At 41.4% G+C, this 20,345-nt stretch overlaps 1 protein-coding gene across 3 annotated transcripts in view; it reads right to left on the bottom strand.

Moving 5' to 3' along the window:
* Positions 1-17,981, bottom strand: part of zmynd10 (zinc finger, MYND-type containing 10) — a 62,074-nt gene extending 44,093 nt beyond the window's left edge. The window contains exons 1-5 of one of the 3 annotated variants that reach the window (XM_060835230.1): positions 17,916-17,981; positions 15,361-15,469; positions 13,658-13,774; positions 11,754-11,807; positions 4,003-4,137 (exon numbers count right to left, since the gene is read on the bottom strand). In XM_060835230.1, the coding sequence (XP_060691213.1) occupies positions 4,003-4,137; positions 11,754-11,807; positions 13,658-13,774; positions 15,361-15,469; positions 17,916-17,977 (477 nt within the window). In that variant the 5' untranslated portion in view covers positions 17,978-17,981. Of the gene's footprint in view, positions 1-4,002; positions 4,138-11,753; positions 11,808-13,657; positions 13,775-15,360; positions 15,470-16,264; positions 16,320-17,864 lie in introns of those variants that run through there. The other 2 variants (XM_060835229.1, XM_060835231.1) reach the window with 2 other exon arrangements.
* Positions 17,982-20,345: the final 2,364 nt, after the last annotated feature.

Genomic DNA, 20,345 nt, shown 5'->3' with positions numbered 1-20,345 from the left:
AATTTTAAAGGTGATATTGTCTAGGGAAGCCAATGGTATAGACCAAGTAAGATTACAAAATTAATGTATGGCTGAAAGACTGGCGCAGACGAAATGTGTTCTAATTTGTGGAGCTCTGGCACCAATATAGAGGGAAGTGAGAGCAGTGTTACTGGTCCCATCTGAACTGTGACAGGACCATTATTGTGAACTTCTGAGATTCAAAATGTTTTGAGTTTCAAAGGTTTGATTTAATGTTTCATTCCCAAAGACGGCAGCTTCACCAGGTGCAATACTCCTCTGTGCTGCACTGAAATATTACTGAGTTATTTGCTCGACTGCCGGAAAGGAGCTTCAATGTACCATTTTATGCCTTAGTAGCTACAATAACAACATTCAGCCAAGTCTGAAATCTAGCGATACTAATAAAATGAAAGAAACTCAAGAGAAATAATATGGTCATATTAAAACCTAAGACTGACAAATGGTCAATTTTGCCCATCAAAATTAAATGCCTGTTTGCACCAGTCAGTGGTACACTGAATGTCATTCATGTTTTTGTCTCTAAGGCCCAAACTGCCAATTAGTTCAAAATACCAAGTTAAAAATCACAAAACACCAGGTTAGAGTCCAAAAAGTTTAATTGGAAACAGTAGCTTTCGGAGTGTTGCTCCTTCATCAGGTGGTTGAGCAGCGCTCTGAAAGCTACTGCTTCCAATTAAACCTGTTGGACTATAACCTGGTGTTGTGTGATTTTTAACTTTGTACACCCCAGTCCAACACTGGGGGCAGCTCCATATCATTCAAAATACCAATTAGTCAAGGAATAATCGATGAAAGGTTAATATTATTTGAATCTGAAATACTAACATAACATGTACATAATGATCCCTTTAAGACATTCCTCTGCATTGCCGTGTCCTGTACCAATTCTTAAAAGGGACTGATCACAGGGTACTAAGTTTCCAATCATGACAACAACTACCTTAATATTTTTAGTGGTACATTATGTTACATTGCTTTATTCAAAGATACGTTTAAGGACAACTGTCAAAGAAATTGCATGAATACTGGACTTCATAAACTGCTTTTTAATTCAAGATAAGATTCAGTAGTTTGGAGACGAGAATGGCCTCTCATATGGGATCTGCCCTGAGACAAGTGCATGTGACCTTATATTGAATCTATTCTGGAAACAAACTCATATGACTGCCTTATTGTGGAGATAGAAACTCAAATTGAAATTATTCAAAATCAAATGCAAATGTTAACACCTCAACAGAAAGGAGAAAAGCAGCTGGCCTTGCTGCATACAGACTCTCAGGACAAGTCAGGCAGACAGATATGTGGAAGACCACCAACCAGGTACTGCTATGCCAGCTAGAAGAAAATGACTGTTTTAGGGTAATCACAAAGCAGAGTACTGGTGAGCGCAGAACTCCTGTTAGAGGGAACATGGGTGACAGAGTGTTAAAACCAAGAAATCATCATTTGCATCTTGCTACTGCAAATCCATTTAATGCCACTGTGAAAATTGAGTAAGGGCACTTTGTTTATAAGAGTCAAAGTGGAACAGGAGAGTCGATGTTTTGAGCATAAGCATTTCACATCCTATTCCTGATAGAGAGCTCATTCTCAAAACATCGACTCTCCTGCTCCTTGGATGCTGCCAGACTGGCTGTGCCTTTCCAGCACTACACCGTTTGTCTCTGATCTCCAGCATCTGCTGTCCTCACTTTCTCCACTTTGTTTAAAAGGGCAATAGAAGATTCAACCTGGTGAAGCATGGACAATGGACCTTGTTAAAGCCAAGATGAACATATTTTAACGCAAGACTACACTTCTGCCATCAGTACACTACAATATAGACATGTTGTATGTGAGATATTGTGTTATGAGATATGGTGTTATATCTTTAATAACTCACCCACCAGCTCGCTTTATTAATACCGGGTTCCTGATAATTCATTCATAACCCTTTATTAATCCGTTATTCACTATAACACTGTTTCATTCATTTATAAAATTGTGGTTCTGTAGTATATTTTACTATCCAAATTTAAAACAATCCTTTCTAATCAAAGCTACCCTTTCAAACCCATTAATGCATTTTCACACGTTATCCGGCCTTGTTACAACTCTGAATAAGTGTAGCATACAGAACAATCAAGTCTGCACAAAACATTATAATATTTATCAGTCCTTACCAACCATCTTCGAGACTTGAATAGATTTCCTAAATAATAAGTAACTGTTAAATACCTTTTAACTGGGTCATTATCCCTTTAAGAAACTAACTGACAAAACAGCGCTTTCGTGATGTTGCATGAATGAACTCAACTCAAACTGTCAAATAGTAAATAAATCTCACAACCCAGCAGCAGTAATCAGTTTAACATCCTTTATTCTTTTATTAAGTAAAGCTACAATTTTGAACTTATTTAGGGCATATGGACCTAGTATTTTTACTAACATTTACTAATGGGTGGCACAGTGGTACAGTGGTTAGCACTGCTGCCTCACAGCGCCAGACACCTGGGTTCAATCCCTGTCTCGCGCAACTGACTGTGTGGAGTTTGCACATTCTCCCCGTGTCTGCGTGGGTTTCCTCCGGGTGCTCCGGTTTCCTCCCACAGTCCAAAGATGTGCGGGTCAGGTGAATTGGCCATGCTAAATTGCCTGTAGTGTTGGGTAAGGGGTAAATGTAGGGGTCTGGATGGGTTGCGCTTCGGCGGATCGGTGTGGACTTGTTGGGCCGAAGGGCCTGTTTCCGCACTGTAAGTAATCTAATCTAATCTAATCTAAACTGTCTGTGTGGAGTTTGCACATTCTCCCTGTGTCTGTGTGGGTTTCCTCAGGGTGCTCCGGTTTCCTCCCACAGTCCAAAGATATGCAGGTTAGGTGAATTGACAATGCTAAATTGCCTGTAGTGTCAGGTGAAGGGGTAAATGTAAGAGAATGGGTCTGGGTGGGTTGCTCTTCGGAGGGTCAGTGTGGACTTGTTGGGCCGAAGGGCTTGTTTCCACACTGTAAGTAATCTAATCTAATTTAAAAGACAAAAAGGACTCATACTTCTCAATTATGCAAGCAGAACAGACAGACACACTTAATCCCATCAAAAGTAGCAGCCAGCATTTAGCACATATTTTAACCCATCTCCTGTCTCCCCGGACAGAAGCACTGACAAACCTTTGTGTACTATGGATAAAAAATGTAACACCATAGTCATGGAATTTTAATATATGTAAGAACTGTGTATAAAGGGCTCTTGTAAGAACTGTATTTTGGGATTCTATTGCCACCCCAAACTTGAACAGTGATTGCTGAATAAAAGAGGCTATTTTCGCCACTCACCGATTCCAGTTGTTATTTGAACATGATCCCACATGTATTAAGAGGCTAATAATAGTGCTAAGAAGTTAAAGATTAATACTGTTCCTATGTCCAATATTTGATTCCCGAGTAATGTTTAGTCTATGTTGATTTTAATGGATTTGTTGGAGTAAAAGTTCTAAAACATGAAATCATGCCATGTTTTCCTTTGAATTGCTTATTGAATTGTTCACCTCTTTTTTAAAGCGTTTACTAATTTTGCAGGGTACATAAAATAAACTCCATTCAGACCGTTGAAATAAATTAATACAATCTAGACACCAATTCACCAAAGATCCTTAGACAGCACTTTCAAAGTCAATGACTTCCGCCAGCTTGGAGAACAAAGGCAGCTGATACATGGGAACACCACCATGTGCAAGTTCTTCTCCAAACTACTCCCCATCCTGATTTGGAAATAAATCATTGTCCCTTCACTGTTGCTGAATCAAAATCCTGGAATTCCCTAACGACATGGTGGGTCTGTCTACAGTACATGGACTGCATGGTTCTAGAAGACAGCACACCACCACCTTCTCAAGGCTAATCATGGATGTTTAATAAATACCGGCCAGCCAGCAATGCCCATATCACAATAAAGAATAAATAAAAGTCGAATGTCATATCAACAGTAGTGTAACTCTATCATACCTGTAGGGAAGCTGGTGATGATTTGTTCTGTTCCTGATTTTCAGGGTCATCATTCCGTGCAGCAAGAAGGGTCAACTTTCTATGACAATAATCAGCAAGGTCCAGAACTGCCTCATCTGCAGAATCACATACGTCCTACATGCAAGAAATTAAAAAGAAACTTTTCATTAGTTGTGGCCTTGAAAACAGAGCTCAGTGGATGAATATCTCACCCATCACCATGCTAGGATCAAACAGATCAATTTTCACAAGAAGCTTTGAAAGTCCATTACTTTCACAGTTACATCACTCATTATGATGCGGTTTCCAAAAAGATAATATTGCATCACTTGACAAACCAGACCTTTGGAATGCTGTTCTGAGTAAATAAAATTACTAATTTTCTTACAGCATAAAGGAATTGGAAGTACAAAGAGAATGGGTCATGAAGGGATTCATTCCTCTTTGCAGAAATGTTCTCACTTTCAGAAGATGTATTTGGTGATCAACAGTAACTATGGTTGAACAATATTTTATTATAGTACAAAAGCAAAAGAAGAAATATTTATTAAATGTTCCAATCACTTTGCCTGAGGGTGAAAAGTTTGCAGAGATGGCAGATTTCATAGATACTCACCTCCATGATGGAGTGACAGTTTCAAGTATGTTTTTGGATAGTTCTACTTCATCTGAATTGAACCTTGTAAAGTAGATGCTCCATTTTGTTGCTACTACTGTCCTTTAAAAAAAAGCTAAGATGTATTTTTTGATTTAATGAAAATCTCCTTAACAACAACATACTGGATCCAAGATAGATGCCTAACTTGGATGTATTCTGGGTGACAAAAGCAAAAGAGGGGAAGTCAAAATTCAGGTAGGCTGATACTTTCGCAGTTTTTAAAAATAATATTTTTATTGAAAAGTAGATTTTTAATATTACAACAAATACTAAACAATACAAAGAAAGAACATTAAAAAATTTTAAAACCCATACCACCCTCATTGTACAAATGTATAAATATATATAAAAATATATTTAAAAACTCCAACTAACTACTTAACTAAATGTATAATAACTAACAACAAACTACTGAATAATATTATTATTATTATTAATAATAATAATACAGCTCAGCAAAACAAAACCCTAACTCTCGAATATCGAGAGCATTAATTTTCACACATTCATACGTTAGCAGTTTTCCCCTCTCTCGATACTGGACCTGTAAAGCACAATCGTTACTTCTATATCAAAGCACTTATTAATGTGGCAGATAAATCTGTGTCCAGGTAGTCCAAAAAGGGCTGCCATGTCTTACAGAAATTCTCAGTTTTGTGGTGTACCATACTTGTAAGAAAATCCAAGGGGATATGCTCTGTAACAATCTTTTCCAACCCAACAGGCCCAAGTGATTTTTGGACATCCAACCTAACAAGATATTCTTTCTTGCACAGAAAGTAAGGATGTTGAAAAGTTTCTTCTTATGCGCATCTACAGGGAATTCACTGGGCAGGCCAAGAAGAGGAGAGATCGGGTCCTTCTCCACCCTTACACCCAAAATCTTCTCCATTGCACCTGCCACAACGTTCCAGTATGTTTGAAGCCTACCACAGGACCAGAGACAATGGGTAAGAGTGCCCGTACCGACCTTGCACTTGGGACATGTTGAAGATACCCCTGGTTTAAATTTTGACAAACGATCTGGAGCCAAGTGGGCCCTGTGGAGAATCTTCAACTGTAAAGCATGGGTCCTATTGCAAATTGATATATTTCTTGCATTTTCCCAAATATCTTCCCATGCCTCTGAGGAGACCTCAACGCCTAGCTCTCTCTCCCTCACCACGCAAAGCCGATTGAACTCATCTGAGGGGACACCCCCCAACTGATGATATAATGTGTACTCTTAGCACCGAGCACCCTCCTCTCTATGTCGGATTTGTAGGGATCAGTCAAAAATGAAAGATTTTTAAAAAATAAAATCCCTAACTTGAAAAAAAATGAAAGAGGTTTCTGCTAGATAGCTCATATTTCCACACTAACTGATTAAAAGACACCATTGTGTCTCCCTCAAATAAGACGAACCCCTAGCTGTCCAATGCTTGAATCTTGAATCCATCATCCCCGGTTGAAAACCCGGCATACCCACTATAGGTGTAAAAGAAGATGGTTTGCCAATATTATCTTCCCTCTGCCGAATTGCCCTCCCTGCTTTAACAGTATTGATAACTATTGGATTATAGCAATATTCCTTAACTGTCCTCATTTTGTCCAAAAACAGCAAACTAGTAAAACAGCATTTTGCTTGGGAGGTTTTGATATCTAACCATATTGAAAGAGGGTCCCACAGGTCCAGTCACTCACACAGAATAAAAATTAGCTTAGTTCGTAGCTTTTAATGTCCAGAAGGTCCACTCCCCCCCAATCTGTGAGGCAATTGTAGTTTAGCTAATTTAATAAGGGGCTGCTTACGATGCCAAATTAAAGAGCTGAACCAGCCGTTCAGTCTCCTGAATGTTTTCTTATCGAAAATCAGGGAGAGCATTCGTTTAGGGTACCATATTCATCTTAATAAGAACTATCCGATGTAACCATGAGACAGGAAGGGCCTCCTATCTTTGAAGGTCTTGTTTGATTTTGTCGAATAATTGGAGTGATGAAGATGCCCAATTACACAAATTCCTACTGTGACCACTTAAATGGGAATAGAGATTCACCCTCAAGATCTAGCACCCTCGTAAGACCACCCACAGGCATATCCTCTGATTTTGCAAAATTAATCTTGTACCCCGAAAAGGTGCCAAAGGAGCTGCTACATTGTATCAGAAGAGGCACCGAAACTGCTGGATTTAACAAAAAAATGAGGACACCCATCCATGTACAACGAAGTCTTATGTAATTCTGACCCCATTTCTGGAGCCGGTATACTGGGATCCCTATTAATGGCCTCCGCCAATGGTTCAATCACCAATGTAAAAAGCAATTGCGAAAGGGGACAGCCTTGTTGGATCCCCCTAAAAATGCTAAAATTGCTTGATCGTACCTCATTGGTGATGACTGTAGCAAATGGGTCACTGTAGAGAACCATTACCCATCTTATAAAGACTTCAACCCAGCCAAACTGCTCTAGAGTATAAAAAAGGTATGACCACTCAACTCGGTCAAATGCCTTTTCTGCATCTTGAGAAAGCACCAATCCCTGTATTGACTGTTGTTGACAGCAGCCTCCTAACATTATTAGATGACCTGCAGCTCTTTATGAAACCTGTCTGGTCGTCTTTAACCATAGGAGGTAACACAGTTTTCAGCCTTAAAGCAAGAGTCTTAGAGAGGATTTTGAAGTTGACATTTAAGAGTGAAATGGGCCTGTAAGAAGCACAGTTCTTTGGGACCTTCCCTTTTTAAAGAATAAGCAAATATTGGCCTCTCAGAGATGGCATGAGATGATCATGACTGTATGAGTCATTATGCTTATAAATTCCTTACAAAATTCGCTGAGAAGTCCATCAGGACCAGTTGCTTTTCCACTCTGAAGCTGCTTTACAGTTTCCTGCACCTCTTAAGAAGAGACTCTTGTTCAGGGGCCAAACCCAGAAGCTCCAGATCCTTGAACAAGGACTCTATCTTGGCCTGCGCCTTCTCACAAACCTCAGATTGGTATAATTCAGAGGAGAATCTCTGTAATGCTGCATTAATCTTTTTGGAATCACATATTAGGCTCTGGGCCCCTTCCCTAATCGACGTCATGGCTTGAGGGGCGCTCCTATTCCTGGCGTGATATGCTAGGTACTTGCCTGGTTTGTCACCATACTTGTACAGTCTTTTTTTTCTGAAAGTAAGCTTCTTCTTTGCTGTTTGCATGCGTCAATGCAGACCGCAGTGCCGTAATCCTCTGTAGCTTGGCCGAGGGGCTGTCAAAGTAAGCCTTCTTGGCTGCCTTCAACTGTGCTTCGAGAAGATGTTGCTGCTCGTCCTGCTGCCACTTCCCCCGGCAAAGGCTTTGGCAGTTTCCCAAAGGACGGATGGGCTACTAACCGAGCCTGAAATAATGTCTCGGAACACCCTAAATTCTTAGAAATGTACTCCACAAACTTACTATCCTTAAGGAAAAAGGGATTTATTCACCGGTGCCTTGGGCCCAGTTTAGCATCCTTAATCTTAACTAACAGGTACACTGGGGCGTGATCGGATATGGTAATATTACCAAACATACAAGATGCCACGAAGTCCAGGATTGCTACAGGAGTCAGAAAAAAAATTAATCCTGATGTGACATCTCTGTGGATTTGAAAAAATGTAAAATCCCTGCCGTTAGGGTGGAGATGCCTCCAGATGTCCACCAACCTTAACTCCACATACAGGTCCACTAATTATTTAGTTTGTGCAGAGGGTATTGGGTGGCTTTGGACAACCTGACTACCGTGGGATCCATAAGACAATTAAAATCTCCCCCTATGATGATATGCCAAGATTCGAGACTGATCAATTTAGAGAACTGATCTACCAGAAACTTGAGGGGTTGGGCCAGAGGGCAATAAACATTTAGAACACCATATTCTTCCCCATTGTCAAGGCTTTGAGGATTACAAACCCCCCATGTGTGTCTTTAACACAGTCTAGTAACTTAAATGGGAGATTCCTCCTAACCAATAGAGCCACTCCCCTACTTCTGGTATTAAAAGATGAAAAGTAAACCCAATCAAAGCCATTCTGCTGTAGTTTTAAATGCTCCCTATCATCCATAATAAAGCAATATCCACCTTTTTCTTTCTAAGACTCGAGAGTCTCTTTTTCCTCTTAATTGGCGAGTGACTCCTCTTGATGATGCAGGTACACCACTTAATCAAGTCATTAGCCATAACTTTCTGCAGTAACATTTAGATTCTAGAGAGGAAGAATTCGAATTACAAATCGCCGAGCCTCAGTGTTGCAAAATCCATCGAACATAAAAACTACATAAACTAAAACTAATACATTTAACAAACCTACAAAGCTATCAAAGATTCTATACAACAAAAACCAAAAAGCAAACCAACGTATGAAGCGCCAATGGCTCTGAATAGAGGAACTCTCCCCGAGCCATAAAGGAGCATCTACACATCCCAAAACCCAACTTCCCATCCCGCAAGTAGGCATCTAGCCATCCCAACCATTTTCTCTCTTCCTAGCTAGGGCTGCACCACAAACACAAGCAGCAAAGAAAGAAAATACACCATGGAATAACAACGTGTACAAAAGAAATTTGAAAAAAATAAGTACCCCACCCATCCTTTGATATAACCTAATTTAGAAATTGAAAATAAACATCCTAGCCGCCCTCAAGCCTAGTTTATACCAGATTATTACCAATAACAAATAGGAAAAGGTGGCCCCAACCGGGTTTCCTTTTTTTAAAAAAGAAAAGTAGAGACATATCCAAAAAACATTACTATTTGTACATACTAAATTGTTCAGATTAAGTTAATTTGTCAACAAAGTCTCTAGCCTTCTCTGATGTGTCAGAGATGTACAGATCCACTAAGGTGATTGGAAGCACTGCCAGATACCTCAGAGAATACTGGATCCTGAGCTCCTTTAGTCTTTTCTTGATGCCATCATAAGACCTTTTTTTCTGGATCACCGCCACTGAGAAGTCCTGGAAGAACTTAATCCCTCGTAAATTAGGAATTCTGGAAGCTTTGATGATTCTCTCCTTATCTCTGTAGAGATGAAACTGCACCAAAATAGGACGAGGACGTTGGTCGAGACCTGACCTGCATGCCATGACCCGGCGGAGAGCCTTCTCAATCTTCAAGCTTCCCATTCCAGCCTCCAAGTTAAGGAATTTTGGCAATCAAGCTTCAATGAATTCCACTGGTTGCTCACCTTCCTCACCCTCTGGCAGATCGACGATCCAAATATTTTTCCTCCTGCTCCTTTCTCGAGGTCATCAACCTGGTCAAGCAAATTACAGACTTGTGTCTCCAGGGCCTGGATCCTATCCTTGGAGGAACCAGTATCAGCTTCCACCATTGTGACTCTGCATTCTACCTCATCCATTTTTTTCTCAAGGTCTCCCAGCTGCTGTTCATGCTTCTGCAGCTTTATAGAGATTGGGGCCAGCTTGTCCCCTACCTGCTTCCAAATTCTCACGAGATTTCACGAGCTCTGTTAACAGGACCTGGTAGAAAATACAGCCAGAGGATCCTGCATGCTGATCCGCGGACCCAGCCTCAGACGTACCTGCTCCCTTCTTCGGCATCCTTGAAAGGCGAAAACTGAGGTAAGTTGTTTTATAACAGTTTCCTGGGACTCCACGACATTTCCAGAGCCCCAGGATATTGGGTGATCTGGGTAGGGTGGGTTAGGACTTCATCCCACTTGCAATGTGGCGTGGAGCTCTGCAATGCGATCTTTCTAGATCACTGCCATCTTGGATCCCCTGATACTTTCTCTTAAGCGTCCAAGACAATGAAATGATTGGACTTCAGGGATCACAGAAAAATATTCGTATTTTCACAAGAGTGCGATTAGTAACAGTGAGGTAGTAGGATCAGGAATTGTATAAGAGTTCTCTTCCTTCTTCATGCTACACAGTGCAGAACAAAGAATCAGAGAACTGCAAAGGTTAATTGATCTGGAAATTATGCAAAAGAATGAGTAATTAGTTCAGATATATTTTGAATTGTTTTCCAGGGCCATAGTTAGTAATTGGAACTGAGATGATGACTCTGTGCAGTAAACCCAGTAAACAGACAAGATTCTGAGGAGAATAAAACAAAGAAGAGTCACAGGACTTGAAATGTTAACTTTCTTTTTCCCTCGACAGGCATTGTCAGATCTGCTGAGTTTCTCGAGCAACTTCTAATTTTGTTTAAGATTCTAAGAGGGCTTGACAGAGTAGGTGTTGAGATGTTTCCATTAGTGGGAGAAACATGAATCTCTGGAAGGAACATAATTAGAAAATAAGGGGAAGACCTATTTAAAATGGAGATGCAAAAGAATTTCTTCTCCCAGAAGGCAGTGATTGTCTGTAATTCTCTATGCCAAAGTTGTGAAAGTTGGATCACAAAGTATTTAAAAGAGGAGCTAGATACATTTTGGATACATTAAGGAGTTAAAGGCTATGAAGAGCTGGCACAAATGAAGAGTGAGGCCTGAGGCAGATCCGCTATGATGTTACTGAATAGCAGGGCAAGGTTGAATGGCCAAATGGCTGAATCCTGCTCGTGTTTCTTATGTTGTTATGCTATTTGCATTGTGTTTTGGTTGATGGTAACTCATACCATTGTTTACAAAGACTGATAAAACCTTACATGGGTTAAAGTGGTTCCTGCCAGCAGTGCAAAATAGATAGCATATTTCATTGGCAGCCATTTTTTCACCATATCCAATTTTCTTTTTGTTTTGAAGTTTACAGAAAGTTATTTCAAAGTCTTCTTACAGACTCATTTCTTAGTCTCACTGTAGCTTTTACTTAGGTTGAAGTTATAATGCTTGGTAATATTTTCAAAATAAATGGAAAATTAAAACTGGAACAGTGAAAAATTAATCGCTGATCACTGTGAGTCCACTTCACGGAGCTGGCACAGACTCATTTTATCTCTATCAGTACTCCTGCATTTCTCAAATCCATTCAGTGCATTTTTCAAAAACCAAAATTATATTGACATTCAGACTTTAAAATAAAAGAATGATGAGTATTTTTGTGAGAAAAATGAACAATTGAACACTCAAGATTATTAAAATTTGTTATTGGAATAGTTAGTTCAATTAAAATGTTTAATATACTCACCTTATGGTAAAGAATAGTTTCTAGGAGGTTAATGATGGTTGCTTCATGATGAATCTACATAACAAATAGGGTAAAAAAATTAAGAGGTAGAGAGCTAACAAGAATATTCTGTCAGTGAGAAGTATTACATGATATTGAAACAGTTCTCTGTATGAACAATTGTATACATTAATAACTCAAACATTGACAAATGACATTTGAGAAGTTGTCTGTGCTGTGTATAAACGTCAACACATCAAGACCCAAAACACCGCAATCACGATGTTGTAATGGTTGAAAGTCAGTTTCCATTCAGGGTGAAACTAGACTTTAGGTTGCACTCACACAAAGCACACTAAATAGCAACATCTAACTCGTTGGTTCATGAGTGGAAAGCTGAATTGCACTGGCTTCACAACTTTTGGGGTATTATTACAAAGTTCAAATGACAGACTATGTAATGGATATTTATAATGGACGAAAAATTATTATTAAAGTAGCTTAAGTCAGTCAAGGCTACGGCTAAAATTAGGTTTCCAATATCAGTGACCATTTTCTTTTGTGTTCGGTATGACTGCAGCCATTAGTGCACTGCTCTACCACCCACTCACAATCATTTCAAATTTACTCAGCCCCCTTGGTGCCAGTGTATGATTACTGATTATCTTTAATAATAAAATTGTATCTCACCTACTTTGCATAGTGGCATTTCACTTGATGTATTAAACAGCAAAAGTATAATAAATTTGTTTTGATATAGAAAAAATAATTACATAGAAAGAAGCCATTCTTCCAATCATGCCTGTGCCAGCTTAGAAAGAACTATTCAACTCAATCCTACTTTCCAGTTCTTGGTTTGTTCCCTACAACACTTCAAGTGTATGCTCACATCTTATATTTAAAGTCTCTACTCCCCATTCAGTTGAGTTTCAGACCTTTGTCACCCTTTGGATGATATAAATTCTCAATCCCTCTTTATTCTTGTAGTGATTTACATCGGATTTCCTGTTTGGGGCTGTTAATCTGATCCAATGAGGGAGTTCTGGCTGACTGATAAGGAGTATCAGACATCCTGTTCACTCAGAGCTGGCTTCGAGGGTGCTGGATCAATGTCAAGGACTATCCATGTATAAATAAAGGGTGACCTTGTGGAGTTATTTCAATCCTAGGCCAATTAATTTAAATCCGTGCTCCCAAGACCTTGCTGCTAACCAAAATCATAGGGTCTTATTATTCAAACTATCTAGTTTCAAATTAATTTTAAACCTCAATTAAATGTCCTCTCAGCCTCCTGTGTTCCCAAGAAAATATTCTTAGGCTTATATACTCTTTCTTAAAAGCTGTTATTCTCCATATCTGGCAATATCCTGGTAAATTCTGGTTAGTGTAGGGGGTTGAGCTGAGAATAGTTCACAGGTTGGTGCAACATTGAAGGCCGAAGGGCCTGTTCTGCGCTGTATTGTTCTACGTTCTATGTTCTAAATTCTTGTTCGCTCTTTAATGCAATCATATCCTTTGTAGTAAGTTTATACAGTTTTAGCACAATTTCCCTGCTCTTATATTCTGCATCTCATGGAGTAAGAGAATGTCTTACACCCCTCCCCTGCTGTCAGTCAAATGTGGAGTTCTACAACTGTCATTGAATCATCAGATAGACTTTATCCTTCAGACATTCAGGATCCTGTTACTATTAATGTATAGTTAGAAATTAGGTCTTAGGTCTTATGTGATGAAGAGTTACATCATCCATGGAAGAACTTCATCCTTCTCCCTTTAATTGTTTTACTCAAATGAAATATACTCGTGTTTGGTATACTGCCAAATCTTCTGACAGCAGTTTTGGATAATTAGTTCTAAATTAACACTGGAAGAATTCAATTAATTGACTCCAATTGTGAAGACATTCAGTGGACTCTTTCACTCACCACAATATATATGGGGAAAGTGCCCTTTGGATTGAAATCCTGGAGCTGACACAATATAGGAAACACTTTTTGCTTCCAGACCTCTACAGCAAGGAGTTCATGAATCAGTGTGGGGACCTGCAATGAAATCAATACATAAACGACAGCTATAAAATTTCATAGCAACACAAATCAATGGAAGGATTAGGCAGCAAGAAGGTTTTGTATCAAAGACGCTATCCAACAGGTCAGCAACTTGGAATTTTAATATGGGATCAGGCCTTTTTCCTTGATACTGGTTAGTTTAATCCTCTCTATTTTCAGCACTGATAAGAAAGCTTGAGCTTATAAAACATTCACTGCTCATGATATTTACGAGTTTAGTCCCTGAAGTACCCTCAGTGTAGATGACAGCAAGAGTCGGTGTCAATCCAGGATTGAGAAAACCAGCATTGCTTTGGAAAGAAGGAGCAACACATGACAGAATGGATCAGACTGTGGCATTTGCAAATCAGCTGGCCATTAATCCTGATCTCTTTCAATCTAGATGCCTGCATAAGCATTTCTCTGTGGAACCATTACTTACTCCAAACATTTCCTGAGTTACCTGTGCTGCGTTAGTTTGATGGGAAACTGTGGGCTGAATCTTCTGACCCCTTTATGGGCAGGAATGGAGGTACAAATGTATTTTTGAGACTGTCTCAATTTAAAAGCATGATCCCTACACTGGCAATAAGTATCAGGATGAAGGGAAGGCAGGGCAGGATTGTTGCAATCCTCCGCATGATATTGATTAAACTTGTTAAAAACCTTATTTAGAAAGGCTGAGAATGGTATATTTAAAAGGGTATATGTGATTCAGAAGCTGACGGTTTCTAAACATGCAAGGGGAGACTACACAGTAGAGGAGAGTCAGTCAAGGTTGCTCCAAGGCATCATTCAGCCTCACAAGAGGGCAAACAGGATTTAGAAACTTGGTAAAGAGATGCCTCTTGTGCTGCACAAATGGCACAGAGATAGGCAAAATGAAGTTGGCAGCCTTTGGCATCACATGAGCAAACTGGGCAGTCAGTCACTCAAAAGGTAATCCTGCCCTGCCCTCAATGGGGATACTATTGTCAGACTTTGGGCATAATGGCAATGAGTGCAACACCCTCCACAGAAAAGGAAGTTCCTTGGATCAGGTGGTACATGAGGGAAAGGAGGAACAGGAAGCAGAGGAGACCATGCCTTCATCACAGGATTTAAAGACAGAGTTACTTGGAGATGATAAGGAAACAGCTTCACAAGAGATCACAACCCTTCAGGTAGAAGGTATTCACTCCAACACCCACTGTGCATAGATGGATCCTAGGGACAAAGCAGAACCCTAAAGACTTGGTTACTGACTCCTTTATGGGAGACCTTGACACTGACAATACAACCAGTTAAACATTCAATAGGAAAACTGCAGGAACTTCTGTTTCTGTGTAGTTAAGGCTAGATATCTGAAATTGTTGGAAAGACAGTAAAAGCCCATCAACATTTAAAACAAGAATGGAAAGATTTGGTTTTCAGACGCAAATTGTCTAATAACCTGCATGCATACGAGTCCATGGAAAATTATAAAGCTGCACAAGACAATGGAATTTAAAAGGAATTATTGGTGCACAGCTGTTGTCAGAATTTGATGGCTAGTCAGACATGCAAAATATTACTTGTGTTTTTTGCTTAACAAACTCTACCTTCCCGTGAGAATAAATAGCTTCCTTGACAAATTCGTCCTGGTCAGCAGTGGCATTGATGATGGCCTGCATATTCAGCTTCTCGATGTATTCATGCTGTCTGAACCATCTGTGAACAATCGGCACATTTAGAAAACAAAGCAAACAATGAACATTCTTGTGGAGCAGTGGTAGTGTCACTACCTCTAAGCCAAGAGGCTCAGTTTCAAATCTCACCTGCTCCAGAGATGCGTCATAACATATATGGACAAGTGGATTAAAATAAAAACAACAACAAAAAAAAAATCAGGCAAGCAAACCAAGGTAATCCCACCAATCCTCTTTGAAACATCCACCTGAGGGGCAGACAGAACTACAGTTCAGCACCTAAACTGAAAGACCCACTTAGTACAGTATTGGAGTGCCCGATTTATGTGCTCGAGTCCTGGAGTAGGTCTTATACCAAGAACATTCTGATTCAGGAACAAGTTTGCTATCAAGTAAGCAGTGGTTCACACAGTAGTCAGAAGCTCATAGAATCATAGAGATGTACAGCACGGAAACAGACCCTTTGGTCCAACTCATTCATGTTAACTTGAAGTTAAATATAGCATTAGTTTGGTTCAGCTCAGAAAATTGCCGTAGAGGTGGATGGAATTGGTGGCTCGGCAATGCAGCTTGGGGATTATGGCTTACATATCCCCAATATTTGGTTGGAGGAAATCTCGAACATCCAGTGCTGGATGTTGAAAAGATACCTGGCAACTTATAGAAGGACTTGAGATGGATGTTGATGAGCTAGAGAATAACTTGACATTAGTTTTTGGATGATGCATTATGTACATGAGAGATTGATGGGAGCCAAGGTTAGACCCTTGGAGAACTCCAGTGGGTAAAAATCAGGGAATAGAAATGGAAGACTTACGATTGATTCTCCATGAATGTAAGATAAGAGTGGAACCAGGTGTGTGCAGTTCCAGATGGATAACATATGAGGGTCATTAGAAGAGGGTTCACTCTGTCAAAGGCAGAGGGATACAATATCTGAAAAAACAGGAACAATTTGATAGCAGCATATATAATTTAGAAGGGCTGGGCCAGAATAAACAGAAACAATCGTGTAATTGAGCAAGAAAATGTATTTAAAGAGGACTATGAGACTGTGAAACACATTAGTAGAGTTAGTGGTTGTCACAAAAGGGAATCAAACACAGGCTGTGAGTTGAAAAATGTGGTGCTGGAAAAACACAGCAGGCCAGGCAGCATCCAAGGAGCAGGAGAAGCGACATTTTGGGAATAAGCCCATCTTCAGGAATGCTGTGAGTGTAGACACTCAGTGACTCCAGGGTCACTCTCCCTCTAAACTGGCCACCCTCCTTCCTTTGGAGGTCACTTTTCCCTCTCCCTCCTGCCTGGGCCACAGTCCTTACCCCACCCCCAATACAGTTGAAGGGCAGAAGGCGGTGAAGAATATAAGCAACATCTCCTCCCTGGAGGTCACTCACATTCTTCCATCAACCCCTCCAGGCATTTGACAGTCTCTTTGACTCCTTCACATTGTCCCAAGGGTGGTCACTGTCCCTCACATCCACATTCTCCCTCAATCTCATTGAGACAGGTGGGTCTCACACCCACCCTCTTCTTTTACTTCCTCTCATCATGTCCCACCCTCATCCACTTGGTGGGGGGGGGGGGCGGGGGCAAGACAGGGAGATGGAGAGCTGGTGGGGAGGAATGAGGTAGGTGGGGAGGGGGAAGACTGGGAATGGGGGGGGATGAGAGATAGAGGGTGATGGGGGTAGGGAGGGCAATAGGGATAGGTAGAGGAGTGGGGGAGATAGGGTAGGAGATGGGGGAAATGGGGTAGGGGAGCAGGAAGATGGGCTGGGGGGAGATGGGGCAGGGGAGGGAGAGATAGGGTGGGGTAGGGGGAGATGGGGGAGGGGGATGGGGTAGATGATGAGGTGGGGAAGATGAGGTAGGGGAAGATGAGGTATGGGAGGGGGAGATGGGGTGGGGAGGGAGGGATGGGGGAGTTGGGGTAGCGGGAGACGGGGGAGTGGGAGGTGGTGTAGGGGGAGATGATGTGGAAGGTAGGGGAGGAGTGGGGGAGGGGGAGATGGGTGGGGGAGACTGAGATGGGGTAGGGTGGGTTGGGGTAGGGGGAGATGGGGTAGGGGTAGGGAGAGATGGGGCAAGGGGAAATGAGGTAGGGAGGGGAAGATGGAGGAGGGGAGATGAGGTATGGAAAAGATGAGGAATGGGAAAGACGAGGTACGGGAGAGTAAGATGGGGTGGGGAGATGGGGTAGCGGAGATGGCGTAAGGGAGGGGAAGTTGGGGTAGGGAGAGGGGAGATGGGTTAGGAGGGGGGAGATTTGCAGGGGGAGGGGGGAGATTGGCAGGACGAGATGGGGAGATTGGGAGGTATGCCTTTCCCAACACCCTCCACACTCCAGCCCCGGTGGTCACTCGCCCACACTCCCTGGGATTCCCTCTCCCCTTCCTCTCCATCCCCCTCCTCACCGGGGGCTGCCGATCTCTTTCAGAGGGAACTCTTCGAGACTCTGCGCGTACCCTGCAGCCTCCACGGGGGGGAGGACCAGCGCCGAGCCCCGACAGCCGAACCCGTCCGCCATCGGCCCGCTCCAACCGCCGCAACGACTGTTCCCATAGCAACCGGTACGCACCGCGTTGCGCATGTGCAGCGATAGGGGCGGGGCAGAATTTCCAGTCAGCCAATGGGAAAAGGGAGCCCCGCTCTCAATCCGCGTCCAGGAATATTCGCCGCCCATTTTGCCCTACGTCACCATATGGCCCCGCCCCATGTGGGTGCGGCTTGATATGTCCACGCCCCATTCAAGTTGTGTCCGAAAGAAGACCTGCCCTCAGTGGGTGTGTCCCACCAAAACCACGCCCACAATGGGCGTGGTTTCATTTAGAGCCCACCTGGAAAGGAAAAGTGTCCTGGTTCTCGGTTTAGGAAAGGAATATATTTTATTAATGGTCTCTATATCTAGCTCTAGTTTTTGTCTCAGATTTCCCAGGTTCTTTGATTTTATTCTACTAATGTATTTGCTGATAATGTAATTATCAGGCCTGATTTTGATGGATCTTTAGCACTGTCAGTCTTGCTTAGAACTTGACCCTGCACCTGTCAACTCAAAGTATTTTTGACCAAAATGTTCTAAAACCTTTGCTAATAGGGCAAGGCAAAGGGGCACCTGAGGGAAAAGGGCAATCTGCCAGGTCAACCATGAGATTTAAATAAAGATAGGTGAGCAACACATGACTTGAAATGGTGGTGAATTAGAATAATAGACGATACAGAAAGAGAAATACAAAAATACTGGACTAAGAGAGTCATTGAGTCATACAGCATGGAAACAGATCCTTTGGTCCAACACATCCATGCCAACCATGCTCCCTAAACTGAACCATGGTCCCATTTGCCTGTTTTTGGTCCATATCCCTCTAAACCTCTATCCCCGTACCTGACCAAATGTCTTTAAATGTTGCAATTGTACCCGCCTCTACCACTTCCTGTTGTAGCTTTTCCACAGTACACTCCACTGTGATTTACAGCGATTGGAGCTCACCCATAGCAATGGTACCACAACTAAATGGTACTCAAAGATTATGTGTGGGCTATTGGAAAGTCAATGCAGTTTTATTCGTATCATATTCCATGTTTGGAAGACTGGATTGAGAAGGTGGGACAAGCAACTTATATTTCTAAATTGGACTGACTCACTGGCAGGTACCTTTATCTGAAAGAGTGAAGACAATTTTGGCTTTCATAAGATCAAATGGACGATACCAATTTAAAGCCATGCCATTTGATAGAAAAATGTACCAGCTACATTTCAAAGACTAATCAACAAAGCCATTCCTGGATTACACAATTGTCTGGTATACATCAATGATCCGGTGATTTTTCGTCACACATGGAAGGAAAATTTGCAGCACCTATTGGAATTGTTTGATCAACTTCAGGAGGCAGCCTTGGTGATCAGGGAGGAGAAAGTGAGGACTGCAGATGCTGGAGATCAGAGTCGAGAGTGTGGTGCTGGAAAAGCATAGCAGGTCAGGCAGCATCCGAGGAGCAGGAGACTCGACATTTCGGGCAAGAGCCTTTCATCCTTGGTGATCAGTCTGGCTAAGAGTGAGTTTGCAAAAGCCCAAGTCACAATCTTGAGCCATGTTATTGGACATTGACAGATGGCCCCACAGTATGTAACAACAAAAGGGAATTTCCATACCATCAACAAAGATGGCAGTATTTTGATTCCTGGGATTGACTGGGTTTTATCAGAAGTTTGTACCAAAACTTAGCAGTGTGGTTTTTTTACTGACTGACTTACTGAAGTGCAGAAAATTTCAGTGGATGGTAGACTGTCAGAAGGCCTTTGACAGCCTGAAAACTGTGGTAACTACTGCCCAAGTGTTAGCCACACCTAATCATACAAAGTCTTTCAAGTTGGTTATCAATGCAAGTGATGTGGGTGTCAGTGCTGTACTCTTACAAGAGAATGATGAGAAGATAGAGAGAGAAGGGCGCTTTTCCAGAAAATTGAATACTCATCAACAGAAATATTCCACAATTATAATATTTCAACATTTATATTGCCAGTAGTGTGTCTGAGACATATATATATTCTGATCATAACCCATTAAAGTTTTTGAAGAAATTTAAGAACAAAAATTCTAGACTGTTTAGACGGCGCTTATTACTGCAGCCATTCATTTTGAAAATTATACACATGGCAAGATGAGAAAATGTAATTGCCGACTTGTTTTTGTGATTTTGATGAAGAAAGATGGAAGCGTCCAGTGGCAGAGGTAAACAGACTGAAATTGATTGTGTGAGTGAATTGTTGCATGCTTAGAGTCAATGTAATGTATATGTATTATCGTGGACTAGTAGAGTAAGACCAAGGGTTCTTTTAAAAAATGAAGCCATCAATGTGACAATACTGTGGCTTTAAGAAGTTGTTTCATTCTGGT

The sequence above is a fragment of the Hemiscyllium ocellatum genome, chromosome 14 (assembly GCF_020745735.1).
Source record: "Hemiscyllium ocellatum isolate sHemOce1 chromosome 14, sHemOce1.pat.X.cur, whole genome shotgun sequence".
Lineage (NCBI taxonomy): Eukaryota > Metazoa > Chordata > Chondrichthyes > Orectolobiformes > Hemiscylliidae > Hemiscyllium > Hemiscyllium ocellatum.
The sequence above is the reverse complement of the archived record's forward strand: the minus strand, read 5'-3'. Positions and strand labels throughout refer to the sequence as shown.